At 43.4% G+C, this 25,699-nt stretch overlaps 1 protein-coding gene across 1 annotated transcript in view; it reads left to right on the top strand.

Annotated features, from left to right (window-relative positions):
• Nucleotides 1–5,010: 5,010 nt before the first annotated feature.
• The window catches only part of CTDSPL (CTD small phosphatase like), a 69,399-nt gene continuing 48,710 nt past the window's right edge, over nucleotides 5,011–25,699 (top strand). Inside the window, exon 1 of the mRNA XM_081163897.1 lies at nucleotides 5,011–5,704. Within this exon, the coding sequence (XP_081020023.1) occupies nucleotides 5,629–5,704 (76 nt within the window). The 5' untranslated portion in view covers nucleotides 5,011–5,628. The remainder of the gene's footprint in view (nucleotides 5,705–25,699) is intronic.

The following is a 25,699-nucleotide window of genomic DNA, read 5'->3' as shown; positions in this document are numbered from 1 at the left end:
GGGGAGTTGACAGATATGGAACTTGGGAACCTCATACACTGGAGCAACATCTAAAGTATACCTGTATTTTGTAGCTAGCCCCCCTCCAAAAAAAGACTAGGAATTCATGCATAATATCAGGGGATACAACATTTCGGGGTACATAGTTCATGAAGCTAGGAAGAATTGGTCGTGAGCAAGGTCTTTGCGAGCAAAGTGTGTTTTTTATGGTCTCTAGGAAGGAGTTCCAAGCATGAAGGGAAAGGAGGGAAAACAGGAGGCCATATTCTCTCTGGTCCTGCTACTCACATTCTTCACGTGTTTTCCCCTGGGTGGTATGCGTCCCAGATCTACAATAATGTTATGTACTGAAGTTCTCACCCTGGGCCAGCAGGGGGATACTGTAGATAGTTTCCCCTCAGGTCCGCATATGCAAATAAGGAATTGAAAGTGACATTCAGTGATTGGATAGTTACAGAAAGTTGTTACTGTTGCTTTGTAGTTGAGCTCTATATAAGCAGGTTGGCTGAACCCTTCAGTTCAGTTCAGTTCTGTTCTGGTCTGTGAATAAACAAGAGCTGTCTGAAGAACCGCTGTGTCGTCTGACTTAACAAATAATACCTCTTGCTTGTCTGGAGCGCATGTATGTGTAAAAGAGGGATGGATATCTTCAGGCCTGGAGCTCGAATTTAGCCCCCAGGGCTCTCTCTCTCTCTCCAGCCAACATCCTCCTCTTGAGCGACACCCACTCTCGGCAGGCCATGCCCCCTCACCAGCCCTGTTTAGAATCATAGAATGATAGAGTTGGAAGGGACCCCGAGGGTCATCTAGACCAACCCCCTGAAAGGCAGGAATCTCAAGACTAGATGAAGTTTCTGAACCGTCTTCAGAGGCAGCCCTATGTCTGATTCATTGCAGTGATCCACCCTATAGGTTACCAGAGTGTAGGCCACAGGAGTTAAACTATCCCTGTCCAGATAGGGGCATAGTTGGGCCACCAGCTGAAGCTGACAGAAGGCACCACTGAGGCCAGCTGAGGCCTGGGAGCGACAATTACAGAGCATCCCAAGCTTAGGTGAAGCAAATCTAATAATAATAATAATAATAATAATAATAATAATAATAATAATAATTTATTATTTATACCCCACCCATCTGGCTGGGCTTCCCCAGCCACTCTGGGCGGCTTCCAAAAAAATATTAAAATACTGTAATACATCAAACATTAAAAGCTTCCCTAAACAGGGCTGCCTTCAGATGTCTGTGGATGACACCAGCCTTTCCACCATTCTTGATCTGCAAAGCTTGTGCAAGATGGGACACTAGTTCAGAGCTGTTAGAGAGCACTCGACAAAAGGTTTAAAGGCTGTCTCAAGGCAAATCTAAAAAACGTAGTATAAACACCGACAACTGGGAAACACTGGCCTGCGAGTGCTCCAGTTGGAGAACAGCCTTTACCAAAGGTGTCATGGGCTTTGAAGACACTCAAACTCAGGACGCAAGGGAGGAACGGGCTAAGAGGAAGGGATGCTTGGCAAATCCACACCGTGATCAACACCCGCCAAGAAACCAATGTCCCCATTGTGGAAGGACGTGTGGATCCAGAAGTGGCCTCCACGGTCACCTACGGACTCATTGTTAAAACCATGTTTATGGAAGACAATCTTAGTTGGCGACAAAGAATCGCCAAAGAAGAAGACGTAGTTAGAGAACAATTTGCAGATCAAAAGATATCTTTCCATCTCTGGAGTGGAATGCATAGCCTGGGATTCCCCAAAAGTACCATGTGGATATTCAGAATATTCCTGAGGAATTTGCTTGAGGTGGGGAGGGCTCGGTTTGCTAAAGTGCAACTGAGGATCCACCCCAAAAGAAAACATTTGCAGCTGCACCCTTAGGATGTAATTGTACGTGTGGTTATATCAAGATTAGTTTTGCACAGTGTTTTCCCAGGGCACAAACTGGATGGTGTGTGCTACTGCACATGCTCCAGTCCTAGACTTCGTTTTAGAAATTCTCCTAACTAAACCGAATTAACTGTCAATTATTAATTGGGAACCAGCAGGATCATCCCCTCTGTCAACGTTAAAAAGAAAAAGCACAGAGAATAACAAAGAATCCTCGCACAGAGGTTTACTCAAAGCATATGGAAGAGAAAAAGAAATGTTTTGAAGTATTATTGAGACACAGAGAGAGTTTCACTCGGTTGATGACTGCCAACAGACACACCTGGACAGAGAAAAGGGCCTGGGAAATAATAAAGCAGCCTCTTCCCTCAGGCAGTATTGCAGGTGTCTTCATTTCAACATAATGTTGAAAGAACGCATTTTTTAAAATACGAAAACGTCACGTATTTTGAAGTCATGTCAGGAATTTTAATTATTCCTTCCCCCCACCCCATCAGGTCTGTCCTACAACTCAAAGCAACTGTGCCTGCTGAATGCTGATATTCTTTTTAAAACTGGGGGGGGGGGCGGACCTTGCAGATGTTGCTGAACTACAACTCCCATCACCCCCAGAAAACATGATCAATGGCCAGGGATTATGGGAGTTGCAGTCTAACAACACCTGGAAGGCCAGTTTCAACACACCTGCTTTGAAAGTCCTCTCTTCCTGATGAGAGCAGAACTTTTTTCATTCTCTGAAAAATTGTAGAAGCCAAAAGAAAATGAAAAACAGCATATACTCCTACATACCTTGAGTATCTTTTATACCGAGCTTTTACCTGGTATGCAAATATATTTAAATTAGGGCTGCAATTGGCTAGATTAACTGATTTAAAAGCTTCTAATCCAATAAAAAGGGATGCAGGTGGCGCTGTGGTTAAACCACAGAGCCTAAGACTTGCTGATCAGAAGGTCGGTGGTTCGAATCCCCGCGATAGGGTGAGCTCCAGTTGTTCGGTCCCTGCTCCTAGCAGTTCGAAAGCACGTCAAAGTGCAAGTAGATAAATAGGTACCGCTCCAGCGGGAAGGTAAACGGCGTTTCCATGCGCTGCTCTGGTTCGCCAGAAGCGGCTTAGTCATGCTGGCCACAGGACCTGGAAGCGGTATGCCGGCTCCCTTTGCCAATAAAGCGAGATAAGCACTGCAACCCCAGAGTCAGTCACGACTGGACCTAATGGTCAGGGGTCCCTTTACCTTTAATCCAATAAAATGGTGTGCCACCTGATTAGTTGGGTAACATATGCACAGTATTTTAAACTTGTTCATGAAAACTGCAGAAAATAAGCTCCATTTTAGAAGAGATATTTTCACAGTAGGAATCTTTCTTCTGAAAGGGATACCTACTACAAAATATTGTTTGGTGTTGTTGTTTTTTTAGCAATATGCAAATTAAATATACAGATTACAATACGATAATCTTTATTGTCATTGTCCCACACAGAACAACGAAACTGAAAAATCTACATTAGTTAATCAACTAAAATTATTTAAACAATTTGTTGGACTAATTGGAATCTGATCAGTTAATCTACTAATGCTACACAGTCTGGGAAGAATGTTTTTTTAAAAAAAATATACATTCTGTGCATGCTCAGAAGCACAGTCTTAAATCGGGCATTGCTTGGCAGTGGGCGATGAAGGGACTAGCCAGTGGGGAGAGCAAACCCACTTGCTGTGCACACATCATAAATTTAAAGCAAACCTCCCCCCCGCCCCAAAGATTCCTGGGAACTGTAGTTCGCACCTCCCCAGAGCTACAATTCCTAATACCCTGAAACCATTACCCCAGGATTTCTGTGTTGTAGTGGGAACTGTAGTTCCAGAGCTATAATTCCAAGCGCCCTTAAGTCCCCCAGGACTCTTGGGGTGTGTATGCTGCCAACCTATGCGGCGCATCACCCCCCCCCCCGCCCCAGACAAGACACGCTCCCCCCCCCTTGACCGAGACAACCCGCTTTGCAGTAGCCAGCGTGTCCCCAATATCCGCGTAAGCCCCGCCCACGCCACTCATTTTCCCCGCCCCTTTCGGGCATCGAACACGCCCCTCGGCCCAAGAACGCAATCAGAAGCAAGCCCCGCCCACGCCACTCATTTCCTCCGCCCCTTTCGGGGATCGAACACGCCCCTCGGCCCAAGAACGCAATCAGAAACAAAGCCCCGCCTCCGCTCCTTATTTGGAGGACCGACACCCTCCCCCCGCCCGTTCACCCAACTCCCTCGGACGCAATCAGCGCAAGCCCCGCCCCTAACGCCCACCCCGGTTGGACGGGCCAGCCTCTTCCCCAGCCCGCCTTGACGGACAGCCAGCGCTCGGCCACGCCCCGTTGTTTACCGCTCAGGCAGGCAGGCAGGCAGGGAGGGAGGGAGAAACGGGTCGGGCGGGCGCGCGCAGTTCAAACCGCCCCCCCCCTCCACTCCCGCCCGGCGCGAGGCGCCCGCTCTCCTTCCCGCCTCCATGTTGTTGCCTGAGGGGAAGACGCCGCCACAAGGAGGACGGGAGGAGGAGGCTGAGGCGGCTGCTGCTGCCCCGCGCGCGGCGGGCCTGAGGGGAAGGCAGCGGGGGCGGGCGAAGCCTGTGGGGCGCTGAGGGGAGGGGAGGCGGCGCCTGGGACTGGCGCTGACAGGCGAGCGAGCGAGGAGGGAAGGCGAGCGGGAAGGCGGCTGCTGCTGCTGCTGTTGCTGTGGCGCAGCGCGGAGACCGGCCTCCTCCGCAGGCGCTGCCTCCCCTTCTCCCCCCCCCCGTTTTCTTCTTCTTCTTCTCCCCCCCCCTTTTTCCTCCTCCTCCCCCTCCCTCCCTCGGACTCCCCCCCCCCTCAGAGCTGCACCGGCGAAGGAGGGATGAGATAATCCCCGAGGGGAGGGGGGAAGGGGGGAGGACAGGGCGGGTGGGGGCTTGATTAGGGGAGGGGGGTGGGGAGCACCTCTAGCTCCTCCTCCTGGAAAGGGGCATTTTTTTTTCTTCTGGCGGGAGGGGGGAGGTAGGTAAGTTTAGGGATCTAAATAGGGGGGGGGAGAGGAAGGTGCTGCCTCCAGATGAGGAGGGGGGTCTGAACCCTCTTTTTTGGGGGCAAGGGGATTTTGGGGGGAAATGATAGATCAGAGGCACGGTTTGGGGGGGTTGCATGTAGGGTGTTTTGAATTGGGTTTTTGGGGGGAGGGGTAATACAAAGCCTTGGCTTTGGGGTGAGTGCGAGTGGGGTGTTGTTTTTTTTTAGGGATCAGCTCAGGGCAGCCATTTAGGAGGCTCAGGACAAATTGGGGGTGCGAAGGTGAGCTGCCGCCAAGACCCCGTATCTGTATTTTCTCTACTGCTGTCCTGAGGTTGCTGTTCAGGCGGGTATTTTTGTGCCGGGAGTAGGGATTTGGAGTGGCACTGGGTTTTTTCTTTTAACTCAAGAGTGGTACAGGGTTTTGCTTTAGGTGGGGTAGTCTTTGGATTTGGGGTTCCCTCCCACCCCATCTTTTTTTAACTCCCTCCGTTCTTTGAAGAAGGAAAGAGGACAAGGCACTACAGAAGAGACCTGTATGCGTGCTGCCTTCTATAACATTTTTTTTTGGGCTTCGTTCCTGGAGGAGTTCTTTTTTCACACATAAGTCTGCCTCTAGATTTCCTAAAAGGAAAACGAATAAAAAGGAACCCATAAACGCACACCGAACCTGCCTCTGGGAGGGAAATAGCCAGGTGAAAACGCACTCTGTTTCCATGGACAACCCGTCCATTATCACCCAGGTGACTAACCCCAAAGAGGAAGAAATCCTGTCTTGCTCTCAGGATAAAGGTGAGAAACTGTTCTCTGTGGGTACACAATACTGTCCTAATGGTTGCATACAAAATGGGCAAGCTGTTTTTTTTAATATTTCCTGTAATATTCCTTTCAGCATTGTGCCAGTGTAGACTCAGGTTGCTGCTCTGGTGTAGCACCTTGAACCTCTTCACTTAACTGTTTTGCTTCAGTCCAGCAGTAAATTAAGACATCACTATATCTATTGAAGTGGAATGCATTTTTGTGCCTTTCTGTGTTTTGTCTCTACTCCAATTGGTGTTGAGTGCAACTCGTGTAACCTTGTTGTTCCTCTGCCAGCTAGAGTTTGGGCCAAGTCCAAGCTCTAGGGAGGCAGACCTTTATTGAACTTAGTAGGATGGTTTTGAAATCTTGGCATTTGGGCACTGAGGAATTTGTGTTTTTTGGAAGAGGCTGGTGTAAACATTCTTCAAACTCTGGATTAAAATGATTGATATGGAGACTTTTTGTTTAAGGTGTTTTGCGCTGAAACAGCTAAAAATGGTCAGGGAAAGCAATAAGGTGTACCAGTTTGGATGTAAAGATCCTACCCATAACATGCTTTGAACGTTGCCCTCCAGTTCAAAAACCAGGTCAAACTGTTTCCATTTTTCCTTCAGCAAAAGCAAGGCTTGAACCAAGATCAAGGTGGATGGTCAAAACTTCAGAATTTAAGGGGCGTTTTAGACCAGTGAAGCATGAAAGAAGTCATTGACTGTGCTCTCAATGTGTGGTGGCATGAAATGCAATGGGCAGTCCTTAAAAAAAAAGGACATGAAATAAACCTGGTGGTACAAATGTAGTCACCTGAAAAATAATAAAGATTATAATCTTCCTCATGGCTGCAGATTTATTTTTCAAGTTGTTGTAGCTATCTCTTTTACTGTAGTGTACTGTGACTGCTCCAGTTCTCTGCTTGTTTGGTGTGGCTAATAGGTAATAATCTTTGTCATGATGGCTAGAGTATCCTGCTGTGGAGTAGGGGTTTGATATTCTTTTGATTTTGGTTTACTTGTTTTAATTCTGTGATTTCCCTCATACCATTCATACTCATCATCACCATCATATAAAAAAGAAAGCCGTTATTTTGAAACCAATTTAATGCTGTTAGTTAAAGCATTCATCCATGTTGGATAATCCTTTTCCTTCTATAGCGAGGAAGCTTTCAGATTTTTCAGGTTTCCAAACCGTTCGTCTTGTTCATCATGCTCCTTGTACATGCTCTTGTAATAGGGAGTCCTGTTACTAAAGAGACCAGTAATGTTTGCGTTGTTTTTGGAATATAAACCCATGTCTAGCAGATAAATATAGTGGTGGCAGTGGAAAATTAGGAAGAAATGTGAGAACTTACTAGCAACCTCTGTACTAAGGTGTTCTGTTTAGTGTGAACCGTGGTTAAGAGGGAACAGGCTGTGGGACTGCATGCTTGATTCCCTTCCCTGCCAGATCTTAACCAGGGTTAATGGTTGCTAACAGACACGATTAATACTAGCCACCGTTTTAGCTGGGGTTGGAACTTTGCTAGCAAACCATTATTAGTGTTAACTGATTAAAACTAGAGTATGAAACATGCTCATGTGAGTAGAGGGACTGGTGGGGAAAGAACATTTGATCTAGTGGCCTGCTCCTGATTTTTTTTTTAAAAAAACCCCACTAAGATACAAGAGCATTACAACTGCACTGGCTCGAGGAAATTTCCTAGTACTTCTCACTACTGGTGTTATGCTGAAGCAGTTGCATAAACCAACACTTGTCAGAAACAGATGATTTAATTGAAAAACCTATTAAACGCAAGGAGTGAAGCAAGAGACCTTCTCCATCAAACTCTGGATATCGGAGACAATCAAGAGAGGACTGTCTCCTGTATGCTCTGCTTATAAGCTTCCTGGAAGTAGCTGACTGGCTACAGTTAGAAAGCCAGGACTAGACGGGGCCCCTGATCAGATTTAACAGATTATGCACCTGGAGACTACCCATTAGGATCCACAAAGTTGGATTGCCTTGCTAACAGAGTCAGGATTGTGTCCCTCTTCTTCAATGCAATCTCATGCATGTTTATTCAAAATAAACTTTCACTGTGCTCAGTGGGGTTTATTCCAGCATTGGTGTGTTGGGTTTTGGAAGCTGGAGCCAGGGAGATGAAGGTTTGGTTGGTTGGCAAGCAGCGCACATATGTTCCCCTCTGGAGTTCTAGTGAAAGTTGGGACTTGTTTTGGCAGCAGGTGATGGAACTCCTCCAAGTGCCTAAGTGGCCCACCACCAAAATGCCCAGCCACAACTTCCTCTAACTTGATGCTAGTGAGCTGTAAAAAGAAATTGCAGAATTACACAACAGAGGATTTTAAATTTCATACTTGGGGGGGTTAGTGTATATAATTTTGTGGGTGTCCCCCCCCGGTAGATTTTTAGATAAGAGGGTGGTTTCTTGAAATGCAGCAAAGGCGGCGGGAAATAACTGCTTGTGCAGCTGTCTTTTTTCATGTTGGGCCTGTTTCTACAGCTGTTTATGATTCTTATTTGTTTGCTTTGTCTCCTCATCACCATTGCCAGAGGGTGATGAAACACTCGCCATGGTGAGCGTGGGGAGTGGAACGGTGGACCCCTGCTACTAGTGAACCTTTAGTAATGTGCAGGTGTTGACACATCTGCCTGCCAGTTGTAATTGCTCTGGTCTTTTTGGTGAACAAAAAGCCAGAAGCTCACAGGTTGCCATCCAGAATTCTCATTTTTGCTGAGGTTTGGAGTAGGTTAGAAGAGATTTTGTTGCTCTTACCTTCTCAAAATCACAACACAAATAGGAGAAAACCCTGCCTACCAAAGGACTTGTTAATTACAGCAAATGGTATCTTCATAGTAGGCCAAGTCAACATTCATGGACTATTTATCCACATACAATATTGACTTTGCGGATGGGCAGCTAGACAATTTACAGCATAAGCTGTCTCTGGAGCTGCTTTATAAGTTTTTGTATGCTTTCTTCCTCTTGAAAATATTTGTTCAGCATTTTAGCTTTGCTACAGATCTAAAGTAGCTTAGGATGATAGAAAGTGGCTTGCCCAAGTTCACCCGGTGAACTTCATAGTTGAACAGGGATTTGAACTTTAATTTCCCACATTCAAACTCAATACTCTAGACCAGGCATAGGCAAACTCGGCCCTCCAGATGTTTTGACCTGACCACTGGTCCTGTTAGCTAGGGATCATGGTAGTTGTAGTCCCAAAACATCTGGAGGGCCGAGTTTGCCTATGCCTTCTCTAGACACTATAGTATGGAGGCAAATAACACCGCTTGTGCTCCATATAGATAGCAGTTGGTAAGCAAGCCTGCTTCAGACCAATAGCTGGCGTAGACCTTCTCATGATGTGGTGTCATCATGTCACACAAAATGGATATGGGCTGGTTTTAAAGAATGACACAGTTACTGGTCAATAATGGTCACTCTTGTTGCATCAATGGAATAAGTGAATTCTTCCCAGCCTGATAAAGAAGTTGACCCATACTGATGTACACTATTTGGGCTAAAGCTCTTTAATTTATATCAGAATTTGTTAGGATCAGACTCATAAACTGACTTAAGAAAACAATGGTTTACATACAGTTTGTGTTAGTTTCTAAGTGTGCTCTGAAAACTTGATGCTAAAGTTACAGAAAATCAACTACGCATGCATGTATAAAAATACATAGTTTTTATATTACAATATGAATGTTTATATTTCCAATGGAGGGTGTGTGTAGTTTTTTTTAAACAAAACTGTGTTGCATAACAAAATTTCCATTTGTACTAATACAATGAATGGATACAGTGTTGATCAATTTTCTCATTTTCAAAGTTGTAATCAATGTAACTGTAAGGGCCATGTAATATATATGTGAGCATGTGTTAGAAAGTCAGGTGAACCTGGAGACATTTCTAATCCAATATTGGAAAAGTATTCCAAGTTGTTCTAGAGACCAACTACATGTTCTAGAGACCAACTAAATAGGTAGTTTAGCACTGCGTGAATCTTTTTTTAAAAATGGTTTGCTGTGAGTGAGAATTGGGACAATGGTGTTCAAGGAGGAGTTTCCTAACTTTTCCTTACCACACCATAGTCCTCAGACAGTCCACATAACAGTGTGTGTATTTCTGTTATGTGTCACCTTAAACTGTTATCTGTCTCAAGCCATTTTGAAGGAGTTGGATAGAACCTGCAACAACGAAATCATAGCCTCATGTGGATATTGTGTGTTTAAATGGTCAAGCAATACATTAATAAAGCACTGCTTTCATTAATCAAAACCATTTCCTACAAATTACATCTCTTTGCTATTACAGGCCTTTAACTTTGTAAATATCAAGAGATTGCAATTTTGATCCTTTTAAGGAGATACAAAAAGCTTGTTTATTGCGTTTGTTTGTATGCCTTATCTGTTTCATTCTACGTTACCCTGCTTTCAAAACGTGACCCACCTGTTTAAAGTTACAATTCTTTGGAAATTAATCTTCACAGTTTTATTAGCCGGACTTCAGAAACTTTCTTTATTGTGAACATCCTTATTGGGCTGTATCTTCTGTGCAAAAGAAAAGTGCTGCCTAGCAGCTTAAGTATAAATTATACACAAATCATCTCCTGTAGCTTCTTCATGCCACCATGTTGTCAGCTGTGACCTACCCTAAAGGATGATCAGCTCTCTAAGCATTATAAGGCCAGCTATATAAATTCAGCAGTAGCCAAGAAAGGAAGGGGACACTTTACTACAGTAACTTTTGAGAGCGCCTAGAGGTGGGAGGTGGCTAATGAAGAATGAATGAAATGCATGTGAGCTGAAATTGCTATGGCCTGAGTGGTAATTTGAGTTTTTCAAAGCATATGTTGGAATGTAACAGTGCCTTCCAAATAAGTATTAAATTATATAAACCCATTAGCATCACTGACTTTTTTTTAGATCTTTTGAAATTACAACTGAATGATATATTTAAAAAATGGCTCTAGGCGATAACAATAATGAATAAAGTACATAATAAATTTAGTACATAATGCTCCCTCCCCAACATTTTTAATGTTTGTATAATAGGCTTTGTATAATGGAAGTCGAGGTTATATGATGTTTGGTTTGTTACTCATTAGGGTAAAGCTTTTAAGATGCTGAATGCAAAACAAAAGAAATCTACATTATGAGAACAGTGATGCTGTGCTTCATCATTGGCTAGAGTTCTAGGTGTTAACAAAACCATTTGGGGTGGGCATTTCCTTGTAGGCTACCTTCAGCTTCAGATACTTATGATTAATGTAGGGCTTTAAACACACAGTCATAAACTTCTCTGTAAGTTTAGGTGTGCAGGCTTCAGGCTTGCAGGTTCTACTTTGTGAGGTGTTTCCCCCCCCCCCCTAAGATCCCTGAGATCCAAGAACCAAAGGCTGACATGCAAAAGATAAACACATAGAATTAAAGAATTCTCAGTCCAACAGTTTGTTATGAGCACCACACACAAATCTAGTCATGCAGACCCCAAGCTTTTGTTATTTCAGCAGTGTAGTTTGGGAAGAGGGGAATAAATTTGTTCCTGCTATTGTGAAATAGTTGGGAGTCAGAAATCTTCACTGATCTATTGTAAACCACTCAGAGATCTAGCAGTAGATCCAGGTTTACCTTCTGCCCACTTCTGCTGTAGTTTACCACAATATTAATAAATAGTATCACACCAGTGTAATTCTCTGCAGGTGTAAGCCTTGTTGGTTCAATGAGACTTATTACCAAGTACATGTGTATAGTGAGGAACCACTTTTGTCCAGAGGACCAGATCCCAAAGTAGTCAATTTTCTGCATGCCACTTTGAGAATTGTGTCATATGTTGTAAGGTGCAGGAAAAGTGGATATGGCTGGGCCTTATGACCCAAAGCCAGAAGCCAGACAGGCCTGATTAGGCACAAGAGCCAGAGGTTCCCAACCAAAGATGTATATGATTGCAGTTTGTAAAGTGGCTGGATGTGTTCTAGACCTTTAACGTTACTTATAATAGCAAATAGCTATTATATAATAAAATGCCTAGTTGAAACATCACTCTTGGCAATGAGGCAGATCATCTCCTGCATACAGAATTGTGTACAAGTGAATATCAGTCTGCAAAACACTTGAGTTGTTTGCTTAGACCAGGTCTATATATATGTAGTGGAATAAAATATGACAGGAAACTAGGAAGCTGCTTTATGCCAAATCAGACTGATGATCCGCTGAATTCAGTAATGTCCACACTGACTTAGAGCAGCTCTCAAAGCTCTCAGACAGGAAGTCTTCCCAAACCTTAAATGGAGATTGAACCTAGGCACCTTTGGCATGCAAGGCAGATGTCCTGCTACTGAGCTATGACTGTTCCCCATTTCAGGTCAGCTTCATCCGCATTTAGCAGTCCATGACTGCGAACCAGTGGACAAATGTGTGTGATTATCAGATCTTGATTCTAACAGCCCATTTATTTATTCTTTATAATAACATTTATATGTTTATTTTCTCTTGAAAGCCCCCCCCCGTGTGTGTGTATATAGACACACACATGGAGTACCCATAAAATACCAGAGAAGCAAAACCAAATGTATAAGAGGGTGAGACTTAGTAGTGTCAAAGCATAAAAGTATCAATGAATTTGTGAATGTATAAGTCTAAATGTGGTGTTTGCTAACTGCAGACACATCACATCTTCCAGAACTACAGTCACTTCTTTTTGCCTTCAGCGAAACTTCCTCTCAAAAATGCATTAGATGGGCAAGAGAGTAATGTTAAGCAATTATGAAATGCCCACAATAGACTTTTTAAATATATGTCTTTGAAAATTTTATAGCCAAGGAACAATTTACTTTCACTTGTGTCCCCACCCCCTTGTTTCCTGGTGGATTATGACGAATCTTCCTACTCTTAAATATTGTTAAGCAGCTGCTGCTCCTTCCCTAAACTGGGGGATGTTATTTGTTTTCCAAGTACAGTTTGAGTTCTGTATTAGTTGTCCGCTTCCTACTTTGGAAAAATAGCAGCTTTTAAAATACAAATGAGTCATCTTGGTTTGAGCTGTTTTGTGTGTGAGCTGTTCTTCCCCCATCAGTAGTTGAGGGAGTTGTTCCTTTCTTAATCCAATGGCCAGGAATCCTTCTAGGAGTTTTTAAGCCGAGTGTGATTGACAGATTTAGGGAAGAAAACTTGGATTAGTGTAAAGGTTTCTTCAAATAAGACGAATTGATCACATTTGACAGCTGATAGGCTGAGACCCTATCTGCCTGCGGACTGTCTTGCCAGAGTGGTGCATGCTCTGGTTATCTCCCGCTTGGACTACTGCAATGTGCTCTACGTGGGGCTACCTTTGAAGGTGACCCGGAAACTACAACTAATCCAGAATGCAGCAGCCAGACTGGTGACTGGGAACGGCCGCCGAGACCATATAACACCGGTCTTGAAAGACCTACATTGGCTCCCAGTACGTTTCCGAGCACAATTCAAAGTGTTGGTGCTGACCTTTAAAGCCCTAAACGGCCTCGGTCCAGTATACCTGAAGGAGCGTCTCCACCTCCATCATTCTACCCAGACACTGAGGTCCAGCACCGAGGGCCTTCTGGCGGTTCCCTCACTGCGAGAAGCAAAGTTACAGGGAACCAGGCAGAGGGCCTTCTCGGTAGTGGCGCCCTCCCTGTGGAACGCCTTCCCACCAGATGTCAAAGAGAACAACAACTACCAGACTGTTTAGGGAAGCTTTTAATGTTTGATGTATCATAGTGTCAGAGCTGCTTGAAGATCCTAGCTCACAGAGGATCACGCTAGCCAGCGATCATTAAGTAAAAGTCTTTATTGAATTACAGTTTCCATTCTCACGCTGCTGCGCGCAAACTCTACGTCTAGTAGCTAGATCGGCGAAGCTCCGTCTGAATCTCCGCCCCTTGTGCACCAACTTAATATCCTAGCCTTGCTCCACCTTTTCCGCCTGACTGTCCTCCTCTGGGTCCCTCTACCCCCCGGGGCTTCTTCCTTCCGGGATTCTTCTGACGCTGACCCGGACCCTCCTGCCTCCTTGCGCCGGGCTTTAGGACCTGGTTCCCTTTCGGGGCTGCTTACTGCGCCGCCTTCCTCTGCATTTGAACTTGGCGCGCGCGCCCAACCTTCCACCTTCCTCTTAACCGTTTCTTCGCTCCCCGATGGAGGTGTGGCCACTCCTGACTCATGCCCTCCCTCCTGTGGCGAGCTGCCAGCGCTTCCCCCCTGGCTCCCTTCCTCTTCCCTGCTTCCTGGCGGTGACGCTGGTCCCGATTTCCAGCTGCTCCCCCCTGAGTCCCTTCTGGCTCTATCTTCCTGGGGTGCCCCCCTTGACTCCCCCCTTGCCCTGGCCACTGGTGCTCCTTTCTGTGAATCCTCTGATTCACTGGAAAGACTAGGAGATCTCGGGTCGTCGTCATCACTCATCTTTTCTTCTGCTTCCTCCCCTTCGCTCTCTGTTTCCTCCCTTGCCCGTGCCTCTGCTCCTAAACCCCTGACACATAGTATTTTAATATTTTTTTGGAAGCTGCCCAGAGTGGCTGGGGAAACCCAGCCAGATGGGCGGGGTATAAATAATAAATTATTATTATTATTATTATTATTATTATTATTATTATTATTATTATTATTATTTCTGTCTGTGTTTTTATAACTTGCAAGCTGCATGTAGATAATCTTGTGCGTGTTGCATATTTGTTCCTACATGAGAGTTTTACTAGTTTCAAATAATAACCAGTGGAAAAGTGCTCCCCCAGCACACCCACACCCACAGATGTATAAAATTTCATTTTCTGATAGTAGAATCCTATACAGTCCCTCACTAAATTCAGTGGGGCTTACTCCCAAGTAAATGATTGTAGGGTTGCAGCATAAAGCTTCTTAAATCCAAAGGAAAGGAAATCCTAACCCTCCCCCATAGCTGGCCTAAGTGTATCCCATGGAAGGAAGTTTTCATTATGTTTGGCAAGTCACTGGTTATACATAGTTGCCACCCTTGTGCAATAAAAATAAACCTGTAAATACTTGCAACAATTTTTCACCACTTGTCCAGTTCAGCTATTTTAGGATATTCTAGTACAGCCTGAGGATTGCTGGTTTTGGAAACGTTATGCTCATGCTAAAATTACCCAGGCAGCCTTAAGAACCTTTCCATTCTCATGTTGTCTTCCTGTTATCTTGTAAGCACTGTGAAGGCAGAAGGTTTATATGTAGTACAAACTTGCTTAGGCCACAGTGTTGCTTAACTACAAAAGTGTAGAGTCTTGGTTTCTGCAGATCTGGAGCTTGAGGCCCAAATTTTGGGATGGTGGCAGGCCTGAATCTTGAAACGCAGACCTCCCTCAAGCACTTGTAAAGCAGGGAGTGTGGGTAGTATATAATACAAAAAGAAATATTTGGGTGGAGTTGCTGAACGTCTATGCCTGCTGCACCCTATTCCCTAAAGCGCTTTTTTCCATTAAATGGAGGTTATGGGGTGCTAGGCATTGGGGGAGAAAAAGAAATGGCAGTCTGGGGTCAGGTTCCCTTTCCTGTCTGCCACTTTGGTGTCTTAAAACCTTGACACTTTTTTTACAGATGCTTTGAGGGTCTAGTGTGCCTTCTTATATGTTTTCACATTGTGAGATGTGCACATCTTCCAGCTCGCTGCTGTGTTTTCCTCCCCCCCCCATGCTTTTTTTTTAAAAAAATGTTGTTGCTCTGGAGCTCTGACCAGAAAGTGACCTAGTGTCCTTTTCTTTGCATCTTTCATTCCTGCTCTTAATTCTTGGTCAATTCTTGGTTGGTATCCTTGGGGAGGTTTTTGTTGTTGTTTCATTGACAGAATCATTACTGCTCCATTAACATTGCTCTTCTCTTGACTTCTTCCTCTGCAGAAAATGATGGTGTTAGTATGCAGCGTTGGTTTACAGGTTAACTGTTTGGAAAACGCTTTGAACTGATGTTTATGTATATGATTATCTCCCATAAATGCAGTTATGTTTTAGTCTTGATGGTAGCAGATGTTAGCTGTGTGTGCCACACTTAGCTAGCCAAATTGCCTCTAGAAAGAAACATTTGACTTGGGGTTACACAAGGGCATCATAAAGATTGCTGTAACATTCGCAGCTGTTGCAAGAGCTGTCCATTACAATAACTGCAATCAATTTAACGTGTATACGTAGGATGCCTTGTAGCAAGGTTAAAGGTGTTTTACACTATTCTCTGAAAAATGTGGAATGGCATTACCAGTGCAGGCATGAATTCTTCCTAATACTGGATACTTAAACTTTCTTTTTTCTTCAGTAAGTTTGCAGTCAGATAGGGGGTAAAATGCAAGGAGCTGGCTGGTTGAAGGTTCATTAGTATTGCAGTAATAAAAATGAAGGACACTGCAGCAAGGAAGTGAAACTTGGCCCAAAGTATATTAGCTTCGTCAGCACTTTGGCAGGAAAATAAATTATCTGAAGTTTAGATATCTTGTGTTTGAAACTACCTTCATTGTCATCTTAAAGGAACATTGAGTCTTTAAATTCTTTTTTTTCCTTTATTTTATTTTATTTCAAGATTCAAAGTTACACTTTGTCACTCAACAGTCATAATTCTATTCTACAATACTAATGACTCCCCGCTCACCCATCATAAATGTTTATAATCATGTTTACATACAATTGCATTTTAAAATTCTGTCATATCCAGTTTCATCCTTTGTAACAGATGTCTTGCTATGTTCTCCTATTTTTTTCTTAGGGTATTTAAATTTAAATAAAATAACCTGTGTGTCCCACTGTTTTCAGTATTAGCTGAGTATTGCAGTATTAGTTTCTCCCACTTCTGTTTGCCTTTGTTGTAGGCTGTATTGTTCCAAAGTGGATATATGATGCCTGGTTTATTTTAAAGCACTTCTATGCTGCTTAATATTTCAAAAAATATCTCAGTTTTTCATTGAGGTTCTGCTCCTAAGTTCCTTATAAATCATTTGTCTTGTGATGATGCTTGCTTTGGTGGTGGTGGTGATCGGACTTCCATGTGCTCTTGTGTTTCTTGTTGTAGAGAGCATTGAGACTAATCTAGCTTACTTGCAAGGGTATCATGCAAAGTATACACATGCACAAAAGGTCTGTGGGGTGAGTAAGCAGAGAAGAGGGACATTAAAAGTGACTCTACAAGTTTAGCATGCATTTCTGCCCATGCATGACATTGAGGTGGAGAATCTTAAGAGAGGTACAGTTCTCAGTTAGATCCAAATAAGCTGCTTTCTTTTGAGTCAAGCCTGTGATCTACATAGTCCAATGTCATCTACCCTTTCAGCAGCTCTCTAGGATCTTTTCTGGCCTGTAATCATTTGACTAGTGACCTTGGACTCTGGACCTAGAGTTTTCTATCCTGTCACTGATCTGATATGCCCCATCTGTATACATGGGTGCTGATGGTGTTTGTATCTTAAGCAAAGTGGGTCAAATGTAGGCCACCGATGCTTCAAAACAAGGCAAATACTTGTGCTAAAAACTAGTGTGGACACAGTTTTTAAAAGCACAGAAAAGCACAATTAATATTGTAACCAAAGAATAGAGGCAGCAATATCATTGCAATTTGCACATTTACTCATTCATGTTTATGTCATAACAACTAAACTGAAATGGCTATATTCAAAATAGCTGGGACGCGGGTGGTGCTGTGGTCTAAACCACTGAGCCTCTTGGGCTTGCCAATCAGAAGGTCAGCTGTTTGAATCTGTGGCTGTGTGACAGGGTGAGCTCCTGTTGCTCTGGCCCAGCTTCTGCCAACCTAGCAGTTCGAAAGCATACCAGTGCAAGTAGATAAATAGGTACCGCTGCAGTAGGAAGGTAAATGCCATTTCAATGTGCTCTGGCACTTGGTGTGGTGTATTGCACCAGAAGCAGTTTAGTCATGCTGGCCACATGACCCATAAAGCTGTCTGTGGACAAACACCGGCTCCTTCGGCCTGAAGCGAGATGAGTGCCGCACCCCACAGTCGCCCTTGACAGGACTTAACCATCCAGGGGTCCTGTACCCCTTTATCTTTTTAACTATTCAGAATAGCTCTAGATAGAACTCTAATCCACATTGGGGGATAAGGCTAGTAAATAATTTTTCGTGAGGTGACAGTGTAAGCCAGAATCATTTTGTGTGTATGCCCCAAACTAGGATAAAACAGCTTGAAACTTATCTAGTTTCCGTTACTGTTATAAGCAAATATGCTGAAATCCCAGGGACTTCTCTGGATATGCAGGCACTTTGCATTAAGAGTTACTCAAAGCAATTTGCAAATATAAAAGCAGCAATGATTCAACCAAACTAAAAACAGCAGCAAGAAGATGAAAAGTTAGCGCTAATCAAAAGCTTGTTTAAAAAGGGATGTCCAAGTGGAAAACAAATTAAGGAGCAAAATAAACCTAACCTCTTTGGGCATGGAATTCCCCATACGGAACACCACAACAGAAAGACCTCTGTCATGTCTTGTCACCAGTGTTCAAAACTCCCATTGTTCTAGGTGCATTTTGCAACAGGGAATTTCATTAGTGCAAGCAGTTTCTGATCTCTGGGTGCAGTACTGTGCCTAAAATTTCAGATTAAAACTGCAGAGTAGAAGGAAAGAATGACCTTTTCCTGCTTCCCCACTTAAAGCTACTCTCCAAAGACATGAGAAAAGAGATCCTCCTAAGAATATTAGTGTGGTGGGCAGATGAAGGACTAGACCATATGAAAAATGAGCATCTTATTTTAGCTGCAATTCATTTTCAGCTTTGTATTCTTGTTATAAAAAAGTGTTCCTAGACATTCCGTTGTTGTGCCCATAACCTAGGTTTAAGATGCCATTTAGCTCCTGGCTTTCATATCTCAGTTTCTAACATTGTTTGTCACCAGCTTTGCTTTGGGGGATGATGGGACATGCAAGAGTGATGCAATGGCTAACCTCCAAGGATGGGCAAATTCACATAAGGATATGGACTAAGCAGGAGAGTGTCTTACATTCAAACCCTAGCTTTTAATGCCCGCAGTTGTGATTCCTCTGAGGCGCATCAGTTTATCAAATTTACCATCCCTCTTTTTTCTGGGTAGTGTGACTGTTAAGTTCTAAAGGAAAATGGCAATCTTCCAGTTCAGTGGTGCGTGGGAAGAACCTAGCAGCGTGGGGATCATGGTGTAAATGTTTCCTGCTCAGAAAAATGTCAATATGTATTAACATAAAAGAAATTGTTTACGGTGTAGGAATGAGGATGCATTCATGTCAGCTAATAATACGCTGGCTTCATCTCCCAGGAGTTGTTAACACATTGCCAAAAGGACCCTGGGATTGCTGGGACTCTCCTAGGCCTAGTTGGGCTATCCTCCATTAAACATTTCAAGTTTCTTTCTATGACTGCCCCTAGTTTAACATCATCTATCTGTTTTTATGAGAATAGCAGTGGTGGGTGGACTGGAAATGACCAGCAAGCCAAATCCTCATCTACTCTGCCCTGCACAGGTCAGGGCTTGCATAGTACTGTGCACAGACCATAGCAATACAGACCTGCCTTAGGGAGCTTACATAGCCATTGCTGCCCATATTCCTAAGTTTCACTTTCTGTGTTTGCTAGTTATAGTTCTGTACTCTGAACACCTGTGTCACTCCCATCCCCGATTCTTACCCTGCTCTGAAACCTTACTTGCCTACTAATGCACTTCTTGCTTCTGTTCTCCATGCCGCTGCCTTGCTGCTCTCTTCCAATGTTATGTTCAGCTTTGAGTCTTCTGATTCTTCTCACCCACTTAGGCTACCCAACTGGACATGCTTTTGCCAACATTCTCTTCCATCTACAGCCCTGCAGAGACCACCTGGTTCCTGTGCATTTAGTTTGGATGTTAAGATGATAAGATTATATATCTGTTCATAAAATGACTCTTTTAATCATGGAAATGGACTCCCATTTTAGGCCAGTCAAGGTGGTTAAGTATATTGTAGGTGCTTTGTTAAGTCAACATCTAAAATGAGGTTTTTGTAAACCATAAGCAAACCGCTAGAATTAGCAATGTTATGACATTTAGTCTGATCCTTTTACAAAGTGGGTGGGAACTCCATAGAGACTGCAGTGACTAGTAGGTTCTTTAATGTGAAGAAATATGAATCACTAACGGCTATTCCAGATCTCTGGTCTGCTCCAAATATCAAACATTTTTTTGACTTTTTTTGCAGTTTTTACAATGCTAGTCTTATTTATTGAAAGCTTGGTTTTGAATGTTATTAAAAATGCACTACTTTTAAAGATGCACTATGAAAGTAATGAAAAGATGCACTATGAAAGTAAAACCTAAAGCTAGAATTGCACTTTGTTGTTATATTTATTTAGGGCTGGGTCATGCATTTCAAATTGATCTGCTATTATATATATTATAATATATTATATATTATATACAGCTGAGCTGCTGTGAGAGAGTAAGGTGAGAGCACTCCCCTTCTCCCCACCACTAGCTGAAGTGTATTCCACCTTAAGCCAGAAACATCCAGCAGCTTGTGACAGCTGAACTGAAATACTGACTCACCAGCTCTCTAATTACAGTTGCCCACATGCTGCAGCAGGGCATTTGGCTCAACCTTCCCTCAGGATGCTGCTTGGAGTAGGAGATAAAAGTCCAGTTTGTGCTGGGTGGACAGTTGGTGGGCATGCTGCCACATGGGAAATAATGAGGAGTGGGGCAGCAACCTTCCTGATAAGTGACAAGGGCTATTTTGGGAACCCTAAGTGAGAGGCAGAAGGGGGGGGGGTCACCCAAGGATGGTAGACTAAAGTCAAGGATGCTCCCAGATGATGGGTGGCAGAGTCTGCCGTTTTATTAAGGTGGGAAACTACTGGATTATCATCAGCCCAGTTCATATGGTTACACACCTGCACTTTGATGTGGCTGCTGTGCTGTATCATTGCACCTTAAAACTGCTGCTGCACTGCAAAAGTGCTGGGTGATTGTTGCATATTGCACATTGGCACTTTAATTGCCACTGTACTGTAAAACTGCTGGAGGATTAATATAGTTCATGCTGTGCACAATTGCAATTTAAAATTGCTGTTGCGCTTTATATACGCTGTTGCAAAAAGAAACTGTACCTTAGGTTTTGTAAGAAGTGCCTTTTGAAATGGCATACCTGCACTTTAATACAGTGGTATCTCGGGTTAAGTACTCAATTCATTCTGGAGGTCTGTTCTTAACCTGAAACTGTTCTTAACCTGAAGCAACACTTTAGCTAAGCAACACTTTAGCTCCTGCTGCTGCCGCGCCGCCGCTGGAGCACGATTTCTGTTCTCATCCTGAAGCAAAGTTCTTAACCTGAAGCACTATTTCTGGGTTAGCGGAGTCTGTAACCTGAAGCGTATGTAACCTGAAGCGTATGTAACCCGAGGTATCACTGTACTGATTATCACTGCTGTTGTGCTAGCTGCTGTAATTTTAACTGGTTAAAAAAAGGGTGGCAGAAGAGAGATTTTCTGTAACTTTGTAAGTTACTTTGAAATTTTGTTTTATGTTACGTTAACTACTATGCAGAGAAACATTTTTACAACTTCATTCCCTTAGTGTCTTCTGAGCAGAGATGAGATGTGTTTGGGCTGTAGAGCTGTGGGGGAAGGAAAAAGTGTGATGTTATTAAAGGGTTGTTACCCTTGTCAGACCCTGCATAGTCATGCTGGTCCACCTAACTTGTTGGTCTACCCTCTCACCTGGTGATGCTATTGCTAAATGTCAGGTAGGTGGAGAAGTCTTCCCCTTTTGGGATTTCTAGCTTTCTGGACTCAGTGCGTATCCCCAGCACTAAATTACTCTTGGGGTCCGGTATCACCACCCACAGTGGAGGAGTCTGCTCCAACCTATCTTTGACATAGAGTGACACGACCTCTGGTATTTCCTATCTATGCTTCCTATTGAGTTTATATCCAGGGATAACGGTGTCCCACTGGTTCTCTCCATTCCATTTGGAATATGAATTAAAGAGAACTTTTCTTTAAATGTGTATATGAAAAGTTCTAAAATAATGAAGCTTCCTAAGCCGTTGGTAAAATCCTTGTGTTCTTTTAATATGGTGTAAGATTTATGGATGCATCACATTTTGGTTGTCTTGATAGCATCGGGCACTTCCATGCCACATACAGTCATACCTCGGGTTACAGCTGCTTCAGGTTGCGTTTTTTTGGGTTACAGACCGCCAAAACCCGGAAGTACCGGAATGGGTTACTTCCGGGTTTCGGCGGTCGTGCATGCGCAGAAGCGCCGAATCGCAACCCGCGGGTTGCGAACGCTGCGGGTTGCGAATGTGCATCCCGCACGAATCACATTTGCAACCTGAGCATCCACTGTAGTTCCCTTTTAGTGGTGTACAAAATATTTCAAAGTTCCCTCTGTCATGATGAACAAGCAGCTGTGGATGGTGTAAAGCAGCATTACTGTATTAATAAGATGCAAGCCTGGGGGCAGGAGAGTACTACCCTGTGTTGTATGCTGGTTGGAGAGGAGAGCTTTTCTTCCACAGTAGCTAAAAACCATGCGGGCTGGCGGAGGAGGGACAGAGTGATTCATCAGTCTTCTAATGGGCTGCTTACTCAATCTGCATGGAATTCAATTCACTCACTTGCGTGAGCAGAGGCAACAATATTTCTTAATGCCAGTTGCTGGAAACTGCAGGAGGGGAGAGTGCCGAGGTCCCGCTTGCAGTTTTCCCATGACATCTGGTCAGTGCTGGGCTAGATGGGCCATTGGCCTGATTTGGCAGACTCTTTTTACGTTCTTACAGTCTTAAACCTCTGGTCACCTGTGACTACCAGGAGAGATGTAGGCAAAATCATGATGGACGAGGGACGCTTATGTGGTTCCGCTTTCTAACTTGGAATTTTTCCACGTCACGTGGCTCCTTACCTGTGTTTTAAAACTGGAAATGTGTAGAATTTGGTGCCTCTTTCTGATCTCCACACTGAGTACCCACAGTACACACAAATGTGAAAGAATTGCTGACACTCTTCTTCCTGGAGGCACATAATTTCACTAGGAAGTTGTGATAACTGTAGCCTTCCCCACCTTCCTGTTGAAGTCAAAACTTAACTTGGTAGTTTACAGATGATCTCCCCCACCTCCCGCATGTGCTAGTGTTAGCAAGAGTGGTGGTTTGTTTGATTTTTTAAAAAAAATGCTGGTAGCTTTAATGCAGCAAGGCTTCAATCTGCAGGATTAAATTTGAGGCCCAACTTCCTGTGCAAGGGAAGCTTGAGTGTGTATGAACAGCAAAGGCAGCCAAAAGGAAAAAAGGGTAATTGGACAAACATAGAAGGTTCAGTTTACTCTGGCATTGGCCAGCTACTGCTTGGTGGACTTCCTGCCTTGGGAGGAGGCTGACATTTTGGGCACTTGATGTCTGTGAAGCTGCTGTTTGACCAAGCCCAATTAGTAAGCATGTCAGGCAGCTTATTTTCTCAAAGCAATCTGCTTTTACCTCTCCTAAAAGAAAGAAAAGAGAACATGGGTAGGCGTTTCACATATCAGTGTTGGGGAAAAAACTCTGATGAAGTATGGAGATCCTCATATTGTGTATAAAACAAATACTGTTGATGGGAGAACTCTGTGTATTTTGGAAGAGTGGCGAGAGGATTTTGGCCCTTATTTTGAATTGAATTTGTTTTCTGCATTAAAGCAGCAATTAAACACATGATTTAAGTTCTTTAGAAAGATTATTAGGAGTTCCTATTAAACCTTTGTGCCTGCTTTTTCACACAGATAGTTCATATTATTTTGTCATGTACAAAATTTTCCGTTCCCTTTAGGTGGATATTCCACAGCATTCCATTTCAGATTCAGGTCAGTGACTCCTGTTCTTAGCAGATGCAGCTTCTACTTCTGCTACAACCATCCCACCTTTGTATTTTAATATCCCCTTTCTTGCCAACAAGCAGGATCAGAAGATCAAAGAATCCTGCAGCCTTGCAGCTGTCCTTCAACCTAGATTTCAGTTCAGATGGTAGGCAAAGGTTTGCTATTCAGTCATCTAGTTTTTACATGCTGCAGTCCCTTCCACTGGCTTGTTTTTGAGGGAGCATCCTTTTAGAAAACATTTCTTATGACTTCTCAAGATGCTTCAAAAGGCTCCTGGTGTTTTAAGGGGAAATGCCACAAAACACCTGGCCCCTGAAATTACACTCTTGCGGCATTGCCCTTCTGTATTCCATGCCCTGACTTGGTAGTGCCACCTTTCATGACTAAAAAAAACCAACAATAACCTGACAGTTCATCCTAGATCTTCTACCCGTCATCTGGTTCATTCAGGATGGAAGGTTACTTATTGTGAGTAAGAATGGCTTGCATTTCTTTATCCCTATTTGCTGAACAGGCAAGGGAAGCTGACTTTGCAAGAGGCAAGAAGGGGTTTACCATCATAGCAGGAACCTGCCATGGGAAATTGTAAGCAAGTTTCATCCGCAAAATTAATTCACCCTTCAGTCAGTTCCAATGAACAGAGTGAGAAGTTTTGGCTGCACGATTCTTGTACCCTTCACCATTCACTGCCTGCAATGGATCAGCTGAAAACATACCCTCTTCCTTGAGATTGCTTCAATTTCTGCTCCAGAGTGGCCCCTACAGTGGAACACAAATGTACAACCTTCACAGCAATATTTTTAGAAGACCTTAGGAACGTGGGCAGGTAGTATCTTCTCTGCATGGTGCCTTTGGCAGGGACGAAACTAGGCTCATTTTCACCCGGGTCATAGACCCAGTTTGGCGCACCCACGCACATTTGCACACACACAGAGGTTGGAAGCCTCAATGGCACCCCTCTGGAGGCTTCACCTGGGGCAAAAAAAGCTGGCTATCCTGTAGCTACAGCTCTGCCTTTGGAGCAATTTTATCAAGGCTGTGTAGTTCACCCATGCTTTAACATACTGAAGCTTCTATAGCCCTATTGGAGTTGTGAACAAACCTTTACAACCTATTTTGCATCCACGGAAGGGTATGTGTCATTCTGCCAAGGAAAGGTATAAGTTGCCAACCTCTGCTTTGAAAAGGCACAAAGAATTTAGGTATTCAAATATCATGCAGCCTATCTTTAAGCCTGATACAGAAATATATATAGTAGACTTCATTTGTATGACTTGCAAGACGTCTTTATTTTCATTGTGGTCAAAAACACTTTGCTGTTATCATTTAGCAATCTTTTAGGTAGAGAGTAGTTTCAAAATTCAGGAGTGTTCTGCAGCACACTTAAGTTATTTCTAGCTTGCACAGTAATAGGAATTGAGTGCTTTGGAAGAAAAGAAGATATCAAAAGCAGTGAAGTTTAAACTGAATCTCTGGTAAGAGGCCACACCTTGCCGATTCCCAAATGCTGCAAACAAGCACTGTGTGATGTTTATCTCAATCCTCCTCTGCTTGAGAGCTTCCTAGGGGCATCTGTTTGACCACAGTTTGCCATACTGCTGCTTAAGATGGATCTTCAGTCTGATCCAGGATGGTTACTGTACTGCTGTTATATCTACTGTCTTGAAATACCGTACACTTCAACAAAATCCAGTGTAGTTTGGTTTTGCAGTTCTTAGACCAAAGCATAACACAGTTCCAGCATTATTTGCCGCTTGGTGAATAAGCAATTGAAATTTCAGTGTATTGTCTTAACTGATACAAATCTGTTTGCAGGCTAATTCTCATCACGTTTTAAAGATGTCAGTGCTGTAGAAACTAATACAATGTATATTGCTCAGAGAGGAAAACCTTTATGTGAGCAGACCTCCCGCTGTAGTGCAACCATTTTCTGGCTGTCCCAAAGTTAAAAAAGAAAGTATAAAGCTGTTGTCAGAAAACTTCTAGTTAGTTTTAAGGGCCATTTTATATGTTCAGCAGAAGCCGTTGGTAAGGCTTTTCCTGAGCTCAACCACTACAGACCACTGGTGAGGATGGCAACTTTCATATGGTTGTATTGTACATCCCTTCTCACAGTAAAATATCAAAGGAGATGAGGCTGAAACTTTTCATTGACGTGCCTACTTAGAG

The sequence above is a fragment of the Podarcis bocagei genome (assembly GCF_964188305.1).
Source record: "Podarcis bocagei genome assembly, chromosome: 12".
Lineage (NCBI taxonomy): Eukaryota > Metazoa > Chordata > Lepidosauria > Squamata > Lacertidae > Podarcis > Podarcis bocagei.
Note: the sequence above shows the minus strand (reverse complement) of the source record. Positions and strands in the feature narration are given on the sequence as shown.